At 38.8% G+C, this 19,645-nt stretch overlaps 2 protein-coding genes across 2 annotated transcripts; both read left to right on the top strand.

The window, feature by feature from the left end:
* Positions 1 to 449: 449 nt before the first annotated feature.
* On the top strand, positions 450 to 5,542 carry LOC131691609 (zinc finger protein 652-A-like). The gene is made up of 4 exons (XM_058978140.1): positions 450 to 681; positions 738 to 857; positions 1,217 to 2,147; positions 2,220 to 5,542. The coding sequence occupies exons 1-4, from the start codon at positions 580 to 582 to the stop codon at positions 2,381 to 2,383; spliced, it is 1,317 nt and encodes a 438-aa protein (XP_058834123.1). The 5' UTR covers positions 450 to 579; the 3' UTR covers positions 2,384 to 5,542.
* Positions 5,543 to 5,635: 93 nt separating this feature from the next.
* Positions 5,636 to 10,419, top strand: LOC131691603 (zinc finger protein 12-like). Its single transcript, XM_058978134.1, has 4 exons — positions 5,636 to 7,509; positions 7,574 to 7,693; positions 7,874 to 9,296; positions 9,370 to 10,419. The coding sequence occupies exons 1-4, from the start codon at positions 7,411 to 7,413 to the stop codon at positions 9,507 to 9,509; spliced, it is 1,782 nt and encodes a 593-aa protein (XP_058834117.1). The 5' UTR covers positions 5,636 to 7,410; the 3' UTR covers positions 9,510 to 10,419.
* Positions 10,420 to 19,645: the final 9,226 nt, after the last annotated feature.

The raw sequence follows: 19,645 nt of genomic DNA, 5'->3' as shown, positions 1-19,645 counted from the left end.
AAACAACAAACTTTAACGTTTTCACAGTAAATTTCAATGTAAAATAGACTTTTACAGTGAAAAAGGGGGGTGGTTATGTATCTTAACATTAAAAAAAATCAATTTTTCTCCATGCATTTTTTTCTCGAAAACAGTAAAATTTAATGTGAATGCACTGTATCAGTTTTTTGCTGAACAGTGAAATTTATTGTTACATGAAATTTTATTGTAAATCTACTGTGAGAACTTGGCATCGAACAATGTTGAAACAGTAATAACTATAATATTTATTGTTTTATGATTGTTTGTATGGTAAATGCTATTGTAAAATTCTATCTATCTTGGTTTTCTCAAAAATGTGTGAAACATAGTCATAAAATGGATAGTCCAGATTTACCGTGAGGTTGGGCATTAATAGGTTAAAATTCGTTTATACATTTTGCATTTTGGCCCTTTTCAAATGTTTGGCTAGATTGTCAAATATTTTCTATTTATGTAGTAATTTAAGTTGTGTACTTTCGCTTCCGATTTCGCTGGGAGTTGTGAATATTATTGTTTAACAAAATTTATCGACGACAAACGTTTTTGAAGCTGTACGCTATGCAAATTTGTCGAGCGTGCGGTCAAAGTTTCTCTGATCAAGATCGCTGTGAAAGCTTGGAGGAATACGTGGATGCTTATTTTAATTTGACGACAATTCGGGTAATCAACAACACAACAGATACAACCCTTCCATTCTCTATTTTGTTATGTTTTAGCTCCGAGACTATGAAGATCCAAGCCAATCAAAAGTGTGCAGACAATGTGTGGAAAAACTGGATGAGTTTGAAAAATTTCGCAAACTTTGCCTGCAGGTACACTGGCGATTGCACAAGATTGTAAGTAATAACATTCTATTACAAGCAAAGCTTATGTTTGAGTAGTTCACAAACCACTATCGATGTACGATTGGCTATAAACATAGTTTCTACAATTGAACCGTTTAAATAAACAGGTGAATTATTTAAGTATGTTATCTTTAAAGCAAGTTTTATACATGGAATGTAGTGTCAAAATGATCAACTAGAGTAATATCTGTATTAAGTTGAAATTTTGAACACGATAGCCTGCCAGTACAACTGTGCATCACTTCAAAGGACCACCTTGAATAGTAATACAAGAAAAATACATATCTTGATATTGCACAAACATTACCGTACAGTCACATTTATAATAAATTTAAAATCTTTATTTGAAGAAAGTCGAAACACCAGAGGAGGAAGTTTATCGAGAAACAGTCACAGTGGAAGTTGAGTGTAAACCGGAACTACCGGAAGACGATGATCCAATTAATAGCATTCTTGAAGATAAAACAGAGGTAAAACGTGACGATGACTCTGGCGACGAGGAAGATACGGATGAAAATGAGGATGATGATGATTATGATGATGACGAAGATAGTGATGATGATAATTGTGAAGAGGAAGATGGCAAGTCTAACAAAGATGAAAAGGAGGAAAAAGAAGTGCCATCTAAGCCCAAGAAAAAACGAGCAAAATGGGGCAGCTTAAAGAAAAAAGAACCCAAAGAACAACGGACAGTCTTTCCTTGCGATCTGTGTCCTAGGAAATTTTTTGTGCTTTTCAGATTCAACGCCCACAAACGCACTCATGAGGGTCTCAAGCCGTTCGAATGCGAAGTGTGTGGTAGAGCATTCTCAACATCAAATAATCTAAAGTTGCACCGCATTCAAAAACACAGTAATAACAGAATATCTCTACCATGTGACCATCCCGGATGTGGGCAGAGGTTTTCAACTCGACTCGGACTTAATAGGCATAAAAATCGTGTTCATAATCCTGACTACGTAATGCCCGCTCAAATAGCATTTATTTGTGACATTTGCGGGAAAAAGTTTACCACCAACGGAGGACTAAAAAGACACAAATACACCCACACTCCAGGTGAAATGCCTTTTGTGTGTGGAATCTGCTCCAAACAGTTTCCAACTTCTAACAAACTGAAAGAACACACAATGCGTCATGAGGGCGTGAAGAATCATACCTGTTCGCAATGCGGTCTTCGGAAAACAACTATGCACGAATTGAAAACTCACATAAGAAATATGCATTCAACAGAGCCGCGTTCCTATTCGTGTGAGGTTTGCGCGAGACAGTTCAGTAACACCGGTAGGCAGCTGCAAACAAATTGTCGTGAGACAAATACTCACATATTTAGCTGTTTGTTTCTCCAATTTACAGGAAGCTTGGGACTTCACATTAAAATTGTACATCTAGGTCTCAAACCATATATCTGCACGGTTTGCCAGTGGGCATTCGGTAGAAGCGATCACCTCAAGCGACATATGAAGAGTCACATGCGAGCTGGCTTGCTAAAATCATCACAGGAAATGGCTAATTATTAATTTGTACAATGTTAGAATGTAATTAACTTGATCCCAAAAGATTTATTTCTGTGTTTAAACAAGATGGCATAAAAAATCTCATGTATTACCATATCACAATTATTTTTGACAGGCTGTGGTCGTAACTTTTTGTCGTGAGTAACAACTTATCTTCCAATATGGGGTAACATTCAGTAACATATTTTTGCGCTATTAGGCGAAAAAATGTTCACCAATTTTGTATTAACCCTTTCATAGAGACAAGCGAAACAAGTATGTTTTTTCAGCATTTCTTGATTACAGCACTGACACTGACGTTATGTTCGGTTCGAAATGTGTGGAGCATCAGAAACATGTTTTGCAAACGGAGCGAATCTGTCAAAAATCTGCAGCAAATAAGTGAGTACATGGCAATAATCTTATTTTGTTAAATCCTGTTTAAAGCAACAAAGCACTATTATCAATATGGTCGTTTTATACCACAATTAACTTGTTTAAATTGTTATTGTTGTTTATCAGTGCGTAATCGGGCTGTCTCAACAACCTATGTGCATTAACTGTACACCTACCGTCTCACCGTTGCACTTGTCAGTGTGTGCAGTGCTTTATGGTCACAGCTATGACCGCGCATCCGGCTTCCCACGACCGTTTCGACGGCTCAGAAGCTGTCCTTCCATGTTGCTCAGGGATACATTGCTCCTACATACATCCATACACACAGGCACACATTTATACATGCAAAATTGCGTTCCTACATACATGCCTACTATTTGGCACAAGTTTCAGAGAACGTGTAATGTCATGTCATCTATTCTGTCCAATTCTATGGAAAATTATCCTATCATTGCGTTGGAGTCTATGTTATAGTGAAAAAATTCGCATTGAGTCCGTTTTACTCCCTTCCTAATCTACTTTTTGTCTCCTAGATCTGAAGCAGGTGAATCGCCTATTAATAGATACTTACTCACGAATACTTTTTCCTACAACTGTGCTGTTTTACCTTCATCTTATAACAGAATTCGATTATCCCTGTTCTAGTCAAGATTCGTATTCATTACGATACGGATCAGGCAAATCCTCATTATTTTCTATTATCGTTATACTGAGTAGCTAAACGCGCGAGGCATTTTAGAGTTTCACAAAAATAACCTCTGCTTATAAAGGACATAAGATCCACGATTCCCCATAAAGTTAGCTCGAACCGAATGTCCATCTGGTTCAACTCGAACAGACCACACCGACCCGAAAAGGCTGCTTATCATTTCTAAGAGTCGGTGTGTTTGGTCGAGTTAAATAATCATAAAAATAGATCCTAGATAATTAACCATCTCTTAGGTCCTGCACTCCTTTCCCGAACTAACCCATCCCCAAGGTCAAAAGAGGAGGCAACTAGCAGGATCCACATGTCCCCCACCCAAGCGTTTACTAACCGGCCATGAAGACGTCCGAACTAACGAGAATGGACTGTGGCAGTCGAAAGCCACAGGCCCAGCGCCATACCGTACAGTTCCTGAACTATTTAAACTGGAATTGTATTGTTTAGTGCTATTTACAGTTTTCCTTTCAGTGGTAGTGTCTCATTCTTTCTTTTAAAACTTTATACCTGCGATATTGCAGCTTAGCACTTACTATCTCTTCTGGCATTTCAACATTTCAGTCTATCATCTCATAGTATCGAGATCTGAGGTGCCAGTCCTGCACTCCTTGCCGGAACTAACCCATACCCAAAGTCAAAAGAGTCGACATTTGGCAGTAACCCAACCGATTATCAACTAGCCATGAAGACGTCCAAACCTATGAGCATAGACCGTGCCAGTCGAACGCCACAGGCCCAGCGCCATACAGTACAGTTCCTGAACTATTTTAACTGGAATTGTAATATATGTTTAGTGCTATTTACAGTTTTCATTTCAGTGGTAGTAAGTGTCTCATTCTTTCTTTTAAAACTTCATACCTGTGACATTGCAGCTTTGCGCTACCTATCTCTTCTGGTATTTTGACATCGCCAGTCTGTTGTCTCATAGTATCGAAATCTCTGTCATCCAATCCTTTATTTCCTTCGGAGCTCTGCTGGCGCGAATACCAACTATTTGAAGCCAAAAAGACATTATATATCATATTATGCATATTCCCATAACCACAGAGAACAGACGTCCATCTTTAGCATTCAACTTGTGTTAAAATCCCTAACGGTTTCCAAGGTAGTTGGTATATCTAAACCAGGTGCGCTACTGTTGTCATGTTTTTTTGTGTCTGAGTTAGACTGAATTAACAGCGGTTATTCCTCTACCCAGTCAAACTAGCCCGGAACCGGTTCGGACTTCTGAGTGGTTCCAGTATGAATTCCAGCTCAAATGCATCAACCGATAGAGTTGGAATCGGTTGTTTTCTTTGAGCAAGATTCCATACTGAATTCATTCAGGATTTGGAACCGGTTCCCGAATGGATCTGACGGATAGTTGGGATAAGTAGGTGTGGCGGCGCTAGTGTTTATCGTATATTAATTCGAATGTTTACACACATTTTTTTAATTATTTTTGTTCGATCATGGATGTCTGTTCTCTTTGCCCTAAACTTATAAGGAACAAAGGCTGTGTGCCGATTCTAATGTAGAAACGCTTATGATGTGACCATCAAGATCACGTCAGACAGCCTTAATTGACCCCCTTCGACAACAGTTTGGCCTTACCAGGCCGTAACGCGGGTGGCGGCATGTTGAGAACAGCTTGAAGCAACACCTGATGTTGCTCCAAATGTATGTGATCCAAGACTGATTTGGATAATTCCATCGAGCCTAGTTTGCATACCTTACATAACTAGACTCACTCACTACCACACTTAACTTATTTAAATTAAAAATTTATTGTATATGAACCTAGATATGAACCAATTGTAGAAGAATTGGCTTGAATACTCAAATTAGGCTTTATAGAAGTGTCGAGACTATTTTTGATGTGGTTTTGAGGTTCTACGACTTTCCCCCGAAAACCATTCCCCAGAAACTAAAACACCAAAGTTCCAGAAATCGAATTCCTGGAAAACAATAGAGTAATTTCGGGAGCGATGCCGCGTGTGGTGGGATGCCGCACTCTCTTTCTCGTATACAGAATCACCTTAATACGGTATTATGATATAGCGAGTTTGTCTGTCGAAGAATTGCAACACTGGAGATGTAAAATAATCCCTATTATTGACCCATAAAATATTATTAATTATTATATGCGCCCAGCTGCATCGCGGAGTACCAAAAACTTTCAAAACCACATTAAAATTTCGTTTTTTTTTGAGAAATCGTGTATCAGTTGGGACCTTTTAGAAGGCATACTGATCATGAACACGGTCATATATAGTTTCAGAGGAAAATGTCCTCGTGCGGCATCTCTCCCCAACAATTGGAATACAGCGCAAATTCGTTAGGGGTTCACTAGTTGGGGTGTTCGTTAGTTGGGTGTCTGCTAGTTGGGGCATGTCCCAACTAAAAGACACTCTTATGTCAAAACTGAAAATCAAAAAGTGATTGACGTTTGAAAGTCATCGATTTCAAGGGCTCATTGGTTGATTTCTGTGGTGATCTAGAAAAAACATGCTTTGAAATCCACTGGAATGTTATTTTTTGAATTCATGCTCCGGTATTTTTTTAGTGTAAAGTCGTTTTAGTCGTTGTATATTAGTTGTTAACTTCTTGGAGGTCATCTCTGATGTATTCAATCGCATTATCAAATGATTTTTAGCTGGTTGTAACGTAGTATGTATAGTGTGTGTTTGGGTATTGTGTTAATCATGTCATACGGTTGCGCACTTCTTGCGGTGAACACGGAAAGTTATGGACATAATTATTTAACATTTGAGAAGGCCGTTAGAAATTTGCAACATTTTGATTACCTCGAATGTGATGTCTGGTAGGTCTGTGCCAAGAATAAAATAGACTTTTCCACAATGTAGTTGATCATGCTATGGAATCATAGTTATGAGAAAGGCACAATTGCACCACTAGTTGGAGAAAAATAGGTTTTTATTAGACCTTTAGTAACTGATATTTTGTTATTTTCGATCATTTGCAATATGACCTTTTAGGTCGATTTCTTCACCCTCGCTTAGCTTTTAAACCAGGTTTACCAAAACCTTTAAACATATCTTAAACGATAAGCGAGGCTGAAGAAATCGGCCCTTAAGCGGACCCTACACGAGACAAGAATATTGTCCATAAAAATATTGACAAGACTACTTCAATCCGCCAATCCCATTTGAATTCTCCAGAATCAATATTTTCATAGCATCCTTACACGATCAATATGTTGATCAATAATTGGTTTATTGGCAATATTTCTGCTTGTATAGGGTCTGCTTTAGTGACATTCGACATTTTATTACAGTCGTGATTCGCTGGTTGGGCCACAGCCTTGTCCATCTAACTAATTTGATTCGCTAGTTCGTTAGTTGGACCGACTGACAAATGTCAAAAACTCTCCAAAGGAGAGGTTGTCAGTGTAAATGCATCTGTTCACATCTCTAAATATTGTCAGTTTGATTGTCAAAGTTAATTTGACACGAGATTTTGACGTTCAGATGCTTTTTAGTTTGACAATGGTCCAACTAGCGCAGGTCCAACTAAAAAGCGGTCCAGTTAAAAAGTGTCCAACCAGCGAATCACGACTGTAGTGCTCTGACATTGACAGATCTGGTAAATGGGATATTGCAAGACGACGTCATATGAGTAAAAATGCTCGAAAAATGACAGTTCAGCGAGGTTGTTTAAATGGCGTTTTTGAAAATTTTTGATTCCAACCAGTACAACTTGGTTCGGATTCTAAGTCCATGTAAACAAGCTCTCTGAACTGTCAGAAAAGTGAGGTTATACATTTTCGTGTAATGGGATATGGTAAACAAACAACAGAGATGGCGAGTCTTTATTTCCAGAGGGATTCAGCGTCTTTAGTCAAGAGATATAAACAAAAATCAGCTGATCAGAAACGTGTCACGGAATGCTTAATAAATGTTATTGCTTTGCAAATAACTAACATAAAAAAATCTAAACAATTAAACTACAAATGCAAATGTGTCGGGCGTGTGGTCAAAGGTTCTTTGACGATCGTTGGGAAAGCCTGGACAAATACGAAGAAGCTTACTTTAATTTGACAGCAATTCAGGTAGTAAAACATCACATCTGATGAAAGTATATGCATCTGAGCTTTTAATCGCGTAAAATTTTAGGTCCGAGATTATGAAGATCCAAGCCAATCGAAAATATGCAGCCGATGTGCGTTTAAACTCGAAGATTTTGATCGGTTTCGCAAAATTTGCCAGCAGGTTCACTGGCGACTGCACCAGATTGTAAGTAAGAAAACTATTTTGGACTATATGAACAGATATTTGTCAGTCTGTCGATAGAATAAAATACCTATTAAAGTCTCATCAAATTTCGTACTACTTCATGCGAAATATTAATAGTTTGATTAGAATAACGTAAATTCACAACCAGTCACGTTTGTAATATTATTTTTTTATTTGTAGAAAACCAATGCGTCAGAAGAACTCTATCGTGAAACCTTCACGGTGGAAGTCGAATGTACGCCGGAAATACCGAAAGAAGATTCGATTGAAAACATTGCTGCAAATGAAGGCGACAGAAGAAATTATGATACTGTTCATTCTGGTGACGAACACGATCCCGTTGAAAATGAAGATGTTGCTGGCGATAATAACGACAGCTATGAAGAAGATGTCATGCTTGAAAAAGAAAATGCCAATTCTTTTAAAGATGATACCAAGCCTGAAAAATATGATGTCAAGTCTGGAAAAAAAGAAGTGAATTTTGGAACAGATGATGTCATGTCCGGAAAAGAAGAGGTCAAGTCTGGAGGTGTTAAGCCTGGAAACGAAAATGTCATATCTGAAAAAGATTATGTGAATTCAGGAAACGATAATATAAAGTCGATAAAAGATGATGCCATGCCTGAAAAAGAGGAGGTAAAGTCTGGAAAAAAAGAAGTGAATTTTGGAACAGATGATGTCAAGTCCGGAAAAGAAGAGGTCAAGTCTGGAGGTGTTAAACCTGGAAACGAAAATGTCATATCTGAAAAAGATTATGTGAATTCAGGAAACGATAATATAAGGTCGATAGAAGATGATGCCATGCCTGAAAAAGAGAATGTAAAGTCTGGAAATGTTGAAGTCAATACTGTAAAAGATGATACCAAGTCTAGAAAAGATGAAGTCAGTTCTGGCAAAGATGAACATTTTGGCTTATCGAACACACAGGAGAACGAAGAAGTGCCATCTAAGCCCAAGAAGCACCGGACTAAAGTGAACACTTTGAAGCAAAAGGAACTCAAAGAACAACGAACAGTCTTCTCGTGCGATCTGTGCCCTAAGAAATTTTACGTACTGTTGCGATTTAACGCCCACAAACGCATTCACGATGGTCTCAAACCGTTCGAGTGCGAAGTCTGTGGAAAAGCCTTCTCAAAGTTAAATAATCTAACTTTACATCACACCCAGCAGCATAGTAATAATAGAATCTCCCTGCCATGTGATTATCCCGAATGTGAGCAGAAATTTGAAACCCAACATGGACTTAATAGGCACAAAAATCGGGTTCATAATCCCGACTACACAAAGCCCGCTCAACCAGCAAGTATTTGTGACGTATGCGGAAAAAGGTTTACCACCAACGGAGCATTAAAAAAACACAAATACACACACGCTCCTAGTGAAATGCCTTTCGTGTGCGGAATCTGTTCTAAACAGTTTCCAACTTCTTACAAACTAAAAGAACATACAATGCGCCATGAGGGCGTAAAGAATCATACCTGTCCGCAGTGCGGTCTTGGAAAAACATCTATGCACGAGTTGAGAACTCACATAAAAAAGATGCACTCAGCAGAGCGGCGTTCCTATTCGTGCGAGGTGTGCAACCGCCATTTCTGTAGCACTGGTGGGTGCCTAGTTGTGAATATGTTACGTACGGCTAACGTCCTCATATTTTGCTCTATTTCTTTCGTTTACAGCAAATTTGGGTCTCCATGTCAAAATTACACATCTAGGCCTTAAACCGTTCATCTGCACAGTTTGTCAATTTGCATTTGGTAGAAGTGATCACCTCAAGCGACATATGAAAAGTCACTTGCGAACTGATTCGCTAAAGTAAACGTAGGAAATATCAATTTGTACAGTATTAGAAAGTTTCCGAAGATTAGTGATATTGAGTCTCAAAGCTTATATTTTTAATCATATCCCTTTTATTTTGAGTTGAGCCGTTTTCGGCAAGATCTTAAGTATCTTTGAAAATAGCTAAGAACATTTTCAGATTAAATGGAAATTCTGAACGAACCGATGCAAAAATAGTAAAATACATGTAAATAAAAGCTAGTATATTAAATAATTGTGAAAATTGGTCCCGAAACATAATTGAACAGAAACATCTCGACATGATATTCCGTGGGCTTGGCAGTGGGCTCCAGAACACATGCTCAGAGTGTAGCTTCAAGACCTTGGATACTGCAGAAGCACCGAAAGTCGAACGCGAGAACCCGACGGTTAACTGGAGACACGTGTGGAACAACATATCTGCACAGAAGCTGACGTCATCACAACGAAGAGCATTATATATGCTGGTGAATAGGTAAACTGAACATCCTTATAGTTTCCTTATAGTATACTAGCTAATACCCATCGCGCGTTGCTGCGACACTCTGCGAAATAGGAGGAAAACACAAATTGTTCCAATGCGCCATCTGGCGGGCAGATAATCTCCAACTAATAGCACACAAACACGGCCCATACCAAATACCTACTGTGTGCAAATTTTTACGAAAATCGGTTAAGCCGTTTGGGAGTCTATAAATCATATACATACAAGCTTTGACTTTTATATATATATAGATAGATTTTTGGTGTAGATCCGGTCTGATCGGCATTTCTGCCCTAGGCCAAAAATGCGGGCCTCCCACAATCCAATTTAAACTAGGAAGGATAAGCGCGTGGGCGCCATTTAAACACCTTTTTCAATATGTAAAGAATCATTTGGTATCATTGCTATTGTTGTCATGCCTTCTTACCTTTCTTTGCTCTTTTTTCCCCCACCTCACAACATCGTCATTGTTTTATTGTTTCCTACCCAACTGGCTTAGCGGATATAAAGGCGGTGCGGTAGATCGTCCATTTATTCCACATTTTGAATCAGGAGTGGTACTTTTTTTTGACATTAAAAATGTCTTACTCCACTATCTGGGGCTAGGTGTCATTCTAAAATCTAAACTATCTCCCATGTAACGAAACTATGTAAGGTTTGCACGCTTATAACTTCGATATTACTAGATGGATTTTAATCATTCATACACCAACCGATTCAGAAACACCTAACTTAAATATTGGTAATAATTTAATATCTCCCCAATAAAAGTAGACTTTGGGAAATTGGTAAAATTATAAAGTTCACGAAAAACGGGAAAATTACCATTCGTGAGGCAGATTTCTCAGACACAGCCGCCAAGAGAGGGCAGCTTAGTTGCTCAATGAAACACGAAAAGTCATAAATAGAAGCAACGCATGTCCGTTTAAATCAGTTGTTGCTCTTATCCCATACGAACAACATCGTCTCCGGGCGATGCAATAAGCGCTATCGATTTTCGGTAACGTTGGCATTTGCACACACTCGCACCTAAGTGACTAAACCATATACGGTTAGTTTATAAATAGAGGTGACGCATACCCGTTTGAATCAGTTTTTGTTCTTATGTCGAATGGGTAAGATCATGGCTGCAGTATCTGGGCACTACAATAAGCGGTAGACGCTATGCACTTTCGGCAGCGGTGGCCGTGTGCGGATTTTTCGGGTACCAGCACGGTTTCACAGAATGATTTGCAAAGTGGGTGGGCGGGGTGGTTTGGATTTAATTCAATACGGTGTGTGCTGCTTAAGAGTGTTGCGTTTGAAAAAAATATATTTATTTTTATGCATGCGTGTGGGTTGTAACTTGTTAATCCATGTTTACGGCGCTTTGTAGCTGCGTAGGGTAAAGAGCCAATTGGTTTTCATGTTTCATATTTCGGTTATATGTTTTTTATCAGTAAGGCATCTGACAACGTGCTTCTGTAGTTATTGCACTGTTCAGCAGCGTAGTATTTTATATAGGAGAGTACACTCAGGTTTCTTTACGCGGATTTTGAAATTTACGCGGTTTTCATTAACGCGTTTTTTTTTTAAATTTACGCGGTTTTCATTTACACGGCCTGTATCCCCTGCGTGAAAAATCTGAGTGTAATTGCATCGGAAACAATCACATTCCCAGCAGAACTTTTTGTTTTCTAATTTCAAACACTTTTGTTTCGTACTGCACACAACGGAAAATTTTAAAACAGAACTTACCGTCCAAGCAACAGTTTAAGCGGGTGTTCTTTTTTGATTAAAATTCAAGCCATGTCTTAAGCGTTACTGGACTTAAAATTGTTTTCCCAGTTTATCCAGTCAGAATATCTGTCCTACGCTATGTATTTAAAACACAGTTCTAATTGCGTTTTAAAGTATACAACAAATAGAACGGTTGGGTATACTAATTTAAATTTTAAAATAAATCTGTTTTAAATTATGAAACAAACCGCTGTACTGAAGATATAATTATGTCAGTCCTATTACCACATAAAACACCTATATAACATAAAACGCTGCAGAATTGGTTTAATAATACAATGTTTACACTACAGAGTTATAACACGTTTTAATAATGTCACCAAGATAGCATAAAAACCCGTTTTAACTGGTAGTGCGAACGTTGTATAACAATGTAATTTATCAAATAATTTCATTTGTTCAACCACTAATCGATCAAGAAATACTTAACCTTAAGATTGTTTACTTAAGTGCATTAGTACATTATTGAAAATTTAAATGGAAAATGAAATTTCATATTTCATGGAGAATCTGTATATTTCCGTTGGCGGGCGTGGGCTTCCTCATCACAGCTCTCAATATGGAACTTTTCTTTTGAATATATTTTCTGGACAGACCAGCCTATTTTTACTAGATGAATCAGCCAAATAATGCCAATCACCTAGTGAGATACTTGATTAATTGCAATAATAGATTACCGTTAAATGACCTTCAATAAATTATGTTTTAATGGGGAGGGTATATAGCAAATTGTAACATATGAAAACAGGCGAGTGAACAAGAACGTGAGTCGATATGTGTGTGGATAAAATTCATTTGCACGCTCTTGAAAAAAGCTACATTTTTAATGTCACCGTGGTCGTGTCCTGTACACAACCCTTTAATTTTTTCCATACGTTTATTTGACACGGCATTTGCAAAAGCTTTTTACGCCAGTTTCTTTTTTTACATAGCACGTTACAAAAATCCTTAAGACTAATTTTAACTATACTAGTACTTTGTCTAAAACTAACACTGAAATCACTTTATTGTTTGCTTTTTTCCTTACATTGTTGTATTTCATACTGATCTAGTATTTTCGGGTGTATTTATTTACTTTTTTTTCTGTTATTGTCTAAATTTAAAAACTAAATATTCTAGGACACTTTAATTGGTGAATGATTAGCCTTGGATGAGAGTATGAGGAGACGAATTTAATTAAATTTTGACAGACGCTGTTTTTAGAAAATGATAGATAAGTTCCATGTATAGAGGATCGCGATACGCCAGGATGTCTCTAACAGGAACATGGATTGGTCTTCCTCGGACTTGTAAAGAATCTACTAATTGTGATCTGGCTTCACGATATTCAGTGCAGGACCAAACAACATGCTCAATGTCATGGTAACCTTCTCCACAAGCACAATGATTACCCTCAGCGAGCCCAATACGACGGAGATGCGCATCTAAAGTATAATGATTGGACATGAGCCTAGACATCACACGGATGAAGTCCCGACTTACATCCAATCCTTTGAACCATGCCTTCGTTGATACTTTAGGGATAATTGAGTGTAGCCATCGTCCCATATCTCCATTGTCCCAAGATGTTTGCCAACTAGTAAGTGTCCTCTGTCGAGAAGCGCTATAAAATTCATTGTAAGCGATGGGTCTTTCATATATTTCACCATCTAGTGCACCAATCTTGGCTAAATTATCAGCTTTCTCATTGCCCGCAATAGAGCAATGGGCGGGGAGCCACACTAGGGTAAATTTATAACATTTTCTTGTCAGGTTACTCAGAGATTCTCGTATCTTCCCCAAAAAGAATGGATCGTGATTATCAATCCTCTTTGAGCGTAGAGCTGCAATTGTGCTGAGACTATCAGTGAGGATAAAGTAATGGTTCGGGGGTAAAGTATTAATTATTTGAAAACTATAGTGAACTGCTGCTAGTTCCGCTATATAAACAGAGGCGGGTTCTGCAAGTTTGAGAGAAATTGAAAAATTATTGTTGAAAATACCGAAACCAGTGGCCTCACTGATTCGTGACCCATCAGTGTAAAACATTTTAAGGCAGTCTATGTATTGATATTTACTTGTGAATATTTTAGGGATCTCCCGCGAGCGTAGATGATCCGGAATTCCACGAATCTCTGCTTGCATGGACGTGTCGAAGAATAAAGTGGATTCAGGAGTATCTAGTATATTGACGTATGTGGGAACATACCTAGCAGGCGTTATTTCTTGTGACATGTGATTGAAATACACTGTCATGAATCTGGTTTGGGGTTGAAGCTCGACAAGTCTTTCAAAATTTTCAATTACCAGTGGGTTCATAACCTCACATCGGATAAGTAAACGAGAAGAGAGATCCCAGAATCGGTCTTTTAAAGGAAGAACTCCCGCTAGTACTTCAAGACTCATCGTATGGGTCGACTGCATGCAACCTAAGGCAATTCGTAAACAGCGATACTGTATCCGTTCCAGTTTAATAATGTGAGTGTTCGCAGCTGAACGGAAACAGATGCACCCATATTCCATTACTGAAAGTATTGTTGTTTGATACAATCTTATCATGTCACTTGGATGAGAACCCCACCATGATCCAGTTATTGTTCGCAGAAAATTTATCCTTTGTTGGCATTTCGTTATTAGATACCTAATGTGGCCTCCCCATGTGCCTTTAGAATCGAACCAAATTCCAAGGTATTTAAAAGTCAGGACTTGGGCTATCGTTCTACCAACTAACTGAAGCTGAAGCTGAGCTGGATCACGCTTCCTTGAAAAAACAACCAACTCTGTTTTCTCCGTAGAGAAATCGATGCCTAACTTCAAAGCCCAACTTGATAAATTATCCAAACTATCTTGCAGTGGTTGTTGTAAATTTAAGGCTTTTGGTCCTGTAACAGAAACCACGCCATCATCTGCAAGTTGTCTTAGAGTGCATGGGCTGACAATACAATTATCAATATCATTCACGTAAAAATTGTAGAGAAGGGGGCTTAAACAAGAACCTTGTGGGAGGCCCATGTAACTTATTCTGAGTGTCGCCAAATCGCCATATGAAAAATGCATGTGCTTTTCTGACAATAAATTGTATAAATAATTATTTAATATTGGTGAAAGACCACATTGATGTAGCTTCTCCGAGAGAACATTAATGGAGACTGAGTCGAATGCTCCTTTTATGTCTTAGAACACAGACGCCATTTGTTCTTTTTTTGCGTAAGCAAGTTGGATTTCTGACGAAAGTAGCGCCAGACAATCATTCGTTCCCTTTCCCCTCCGAAAACCAAACTGGGTATCTGATAGCAAGCCGTTCGCCTCAACCCAATTGTCGAGACGTCGTAGGATAATTTTTTCCAACAATTTCCTGATGCAGGATAGCATTGCAATCGGTCGATACGAGTTATGATCGGAGGCTGGTTTTCCCGGTTTTGGAATAGCGATAACTCTCACTTGTCTCCAGTCGTGCGGGACAATGTTCTGCTCAAGAAGCTTATTGAATAAATTCAACAAGCGTCTTTTTGCTAGGTCAGGCAGATTCTTCACCAAGTTGAATTTAATTCTGTCTAGTCCCGGAGCATTATTGTTGCATGAGAGGAGTGCAATTGAGAATTCCATCATTGTCAAAGGCGAATCTATGAAATCGTTACTTGTGGGAGCATCGCGAGTGATTTTCTGCGCAGGAGCAGAATCGGGACAAATTTTCTTGGCAAAATTAAATATCCAACGATTCGAAAAATCTTCGCTTTCATTAGTCACGTTTCGATTCCTCATTCTTCTGGCTGTGCTCATTGATGTTTCTCTTGACAAGCCATTAACGAAGTGTCTCCAATAACTAGATTTTTTGGCACGACGTATACTGTCAAATTTGTTTTGCAAAATGAAATAATTTTCAAAGTTCTCACGTATACCCCCTTTCTGTTTCATAATTTCTTTGTAGGCAACTTGTTTAGCTTCATATGCATCAGAGCACTCTTTGTCCCACCAAGGATTAGGGGGCCGTCTATTTATTGTCATTCCAGGATTGCATTTCGTTTGGGCTTGTTCTGCTGCTTCAATAATTAAACCCGCTAAGAATTCATATTCTTCGGTAGGGGGTAGCTCTTCTGTCGAAGCAAGAGAAGTGGAAATTAATGTTTCGTATGTTTTCCAATCAATATTTCGTGTTAAGTCATAAGGAACATTGATTGAATTCGTAAGGCCTAATTCACTGTTAATTGAAACAACGATTGGCAAATGATCGCTACCGTGAGGATCAGGTACAACCTTCCACGTGCAATCTAACCTAAGTGATGTCGAGCACAGAGATAGATCTAATGCACTTGGACGTGCAGGAGGTCTGGGGATGCGTGTTGATTCGCCAGTATTTAAAACTGTCATATTAAATTCGTCACAAACATTGTATATCAAAGAGGATCGATTATCATTGTAGAGGGAACCCCACAATACACCGTGCGAGTTGAAGTCTCCCAGTATCAGACGCGGAGCAGCCATGGATTCCACTACCTCAAAAATTTGACGTTGTCCAATTTGAACTTTGGGAGGTATATATATATAGAAGCGATAGACATGTCTTTGCCTTTAATGTTCGTTTGGACAGCTACAGCCTCAATGCCCGCAAACAAGGGGATGTTAATTCTATAGAAAGAATAGCACTTTTTAATTCCTAGAAGCACTCCTCCGTACGGAGTGTCTCGGTCTAGGCGAATAATGTTGAAATCATTTAAGTTGAAATTAATGTTTCAGGTAAGCCATGTTTCACATAGAGCAAAAGCATCGCATTTTAAATTACGCAGTAAAATTTTTAAGGAATCAATTTTAGGTATGATACTTCTGCAATTCCACTGTAAAACAGTGATGGAATCTTTCATTGGAGGAGGTGAATTACCCATTGAAAGATACAATCGCTGCAAGGATGGGCCATTGAGCAATCAGCTGCTCTAAAAATGTTCTAATTGTTGGGAGGAAAGCTGAAAGTATACTCTTTAGTGGTTCAGAAATATTGAATGCTTTAAAAATCCAATCAACAATTTCAGAAAATTTCAATAATCCTACCCCCGGCTGAGGCTCAGAGGAAGTCGAAATTTTATTATTTCCAGTAATGGTGTTCTGTTTGGATTGTACGTTCCCAAAACCGGGCGGAATTGATTTCGGTTTTGAATCGGAATTTTTCGGTTTTGGGCGCAGTTTATCTATTGGTGGAGAAATTTTAAGGCCCTTTCTTGGCAGCTTGGGAAAAGAAGACTTTTCTTTTTCTGGAATTTCCGGGTAAAACAAATGATGTACCTTCGCACGCTCCGTCAGAGTCAGACTGTTCCGAAAATAGAGATGCGTAAGTGTTTTCTAAGAAGATGGGTTTAGGGGCATTTTTCAACATTTCTGCATAGGAGCGCTTAGACCTCTCCTTCAAGGATCGTTTAATTTTATCCTCACGCAATTTATAAATGGGGCATGCAGGGAGCTCATGTGAGTTTTCTCCGCACATTAAGCATTTTCTGAATTTTCATTGCATGTATCCTCTTGATGAGAACCCCCACATTTGCCACACCGTGCCTTATTGGAACAGTAAGTGGCTGTGTGGCCAAGCTGTTTGCAATTAAGGCAATTCATTACACGAGGGATAAAAAGGCGAACAGGGAGACGAATCTTATCGATAATGACATAGTTGGGCAGCGCAGACCCAGCGAAAGTCACTCGAAATGAGTCAGACAGTCGATAAACTTTTTTATCTCCTTCGTGTGATACTGAATGCAATTGCTTGCATTCAAGTATTTTTACGTCTTTAAGTATGGTGTCTTTGAAACGACCAACCCCATGCTTAACTAAGTCATCAACAGTCAAACTCGATTCTGTGATGACCCCATCAATTTCAATTTCTTTTGAAGGAATATACGCTCTATATTCACGCGTAAAAAGCTCGCAAGAAGCAATTGCATTGGCTTGTTTGAAACTACCAACGACAATGCGTATTTTATCTTTATTAACTTTGACGATCTCTTTTACATCCGAGAATCGCGAAGTCAAATCTTTAGAAATTTGAATGATATTTAGCGCCTTTGCTTTACGCCTAATAAATACAATCCATGGTCCCGTTGACGACTCTGGGTAAATTTTAATTCTAGTCGGATTTACATTTTCAGCATAAGGCTTAGGGGGAGGGTCTGTTACTCGTTCTCCCATCTCTTCATCCATTTTACCTAATAAGAAAAACTATCACAAAAAGGAATGAAAAATATACCTGTTATCTGCTATCTATTAGGTGACGAAGACACCGGTAGAACACACCTCATGTGTTACGTTGTAAACTCGGTGCCCGTTGTTTGACAATGTGACACTTGCTGTCCTTCTTCGTCGCGTTGCTTCTTCAGTAGAGAAATAGTCCTACCTGCAACACTTCAAAACTCTCTCCGATTAAGCTGCTCGTCGGTATCACCACCACAAGCGCGCTCTCTCCGTTTCCACCACCTCGGTAGACAAATGTGGCTTGCTGCGAAAATCCCACTGTCGATGCGGCACTTTTCGGTGCCACTATTCGTCGTACCACTTCTGCGGTAGACAAATAGAGCAAATGGGTCTACCTGTGACGCTTCCCTCTCGTCGATTAGAATTGCCCGACGACACCAATACACTATATTTTTTTCTGTGTGTACAGGCACGATCACTGTCGATTTCTGCCACCGCGGTAGGCAAATTCGTCTACCCGCGGTTTGCTGTGAAAACACCACTTGTCGAGGATGCCGTTGACCACGCCTCCGACGTATCAACTGTCGACTCACACTTAACAAACTGGTCTCTCTCTCTCTCCCACAATAACGCATACAGCGTCTCGCACTCCGTCACTCTCTCGAGAACAAAACCTTCCACCTGGAGGCACAACCGTCTCGGTCGGTTGCAAAAACTGTTATGGGGAGTGGTACTGTCGTTGGTAAATGACAGTACCGCCACGACCTATAGCTCCCTGCCTTAAAATGCAGCAGCCACCAGCAGGATGGGAGTGAATGGTTATATTGTTAGTGCAACGATCATAAATGGTAAAATTCTAAGTGAACAGATCTTCTTTACTTAACCTTCCATTGGATGCGTTGAATTGTGCGACACTAGCAGTACATATTTATTACTCAACTTTGTGGAATCAAATATTGCTTGAGGTGTCAGTATTATGTGTGCAAATGGTTGTAAATTTTCGATCAGCAATATACTGAATATCGTCTTTTTGTTCACTCTTGTCAGATAATCTCATGCATTGTTGAGTTTTCGCACATCATCAAACCTTAATAAATCCCATCCCATCCCAGGAACCTAGGACCAAAGGAGTTACATTAACCTTCTTAGCCAAGTCACTCCCAACAATTTATAAAAAAAAAATATCAAATTGAAACGGTCGGTACGGTTGTCCACGTTTCTTCCTTATTCAAGGTTTGAAATAGTTCGTTGATTAAATTCTTCATTAAATGAATAATTTAATTGCCGTATAATTTTGAATCATCTTCACTTCACGCTGCACAGTTGGCCTGGCCGCTTTAATGATTGTGTCACATTTTGTATGTACCACAAACATTAATATTGACAAGAAAAATTGTAAGCGAGCGTCTGCAATTTTACAGGATCCCTACATGTATTGGCTGTGTATGTGTAGACTAGACTAGATCATCAAGCCTTAATAAATCCTAAAATGTGATTTTTATGTAATCTTTCGCATTTGTCTTTCCCTCCGATTACTTGTCCGCTTCTCCAAGGAAAAAAAATGATACAGAAAGGCAAAAGATGAGTATTATGAATAAATAAATATGTTTTGGCCACTCAGTGTGGTTCAATGGATATGAAATCATAGAACATAGTTAGTCATATTTTGTTGTATACACATGAATAATATTCATGTACTTATATTATATATTATAGTTAGATGA

The sequence above is a fragment of the Topomyia yanbarensis genome, chromosome 3 (genome assembly GCF_030247195.1).
Source record: "Topomyia yanbarensis strain Yona2022 chromosome 3, ASM3024719v1, whole genome shotgun sequence".
NCBI lineage: Eukaryota > Metazoa > Arthropoda > Insecta > Diptera > Culicidae > Topomyia > Topomyia yanbarensis.
This window is presented reverse-complemented; position numbering and strand designations above follow the sequence as displayed.

Bases quoted from the DNA above. Each gene is read 5' to 3' on its own strand.
- LOC131691609 (XM_058978140.1), top strand. From the start codon at position 580: ATGCAAATTTGTCGAGCGTGCGGTCAAAGTTTCTCTGATCAAGATCGC. The intron at 682-737 runs GTAATCAACAAC...GTTATGTTTTAG, and splicing joins TTAATTTGACGACAATTCGG to CTCCGAGACTATGAAGATCC. The intron at 858-1,216 runs GTAAGTAATAAC...CTTTATTTGAAG, and splicing joins ACTGGCGATTGCACAAGATT to AAAGTCGAAACACCAGAGGA.
- LOC131691603 (XM_058978134.1), top strand. From the start codon at position 7,411: ATGCAAATGTGTCGGGCGTGTGGTCAAAGGTTCTTTGACGATCGTTGG. The intron at 7,510-7,573 runs GTAGTAAAACAT...GTAAAATTTTAG, and splicing joins TTAATTTGACAGCAATTCAG to GTCCGAGATTATGAAGATCC. The intron at 7,694-7,873 runs GTAAGTAAGAAA...TTTTATTTGTAG, and splicing joins ACTGGCGACTGCACCAGATT to AAAACCAATGCGTCAGAAGA.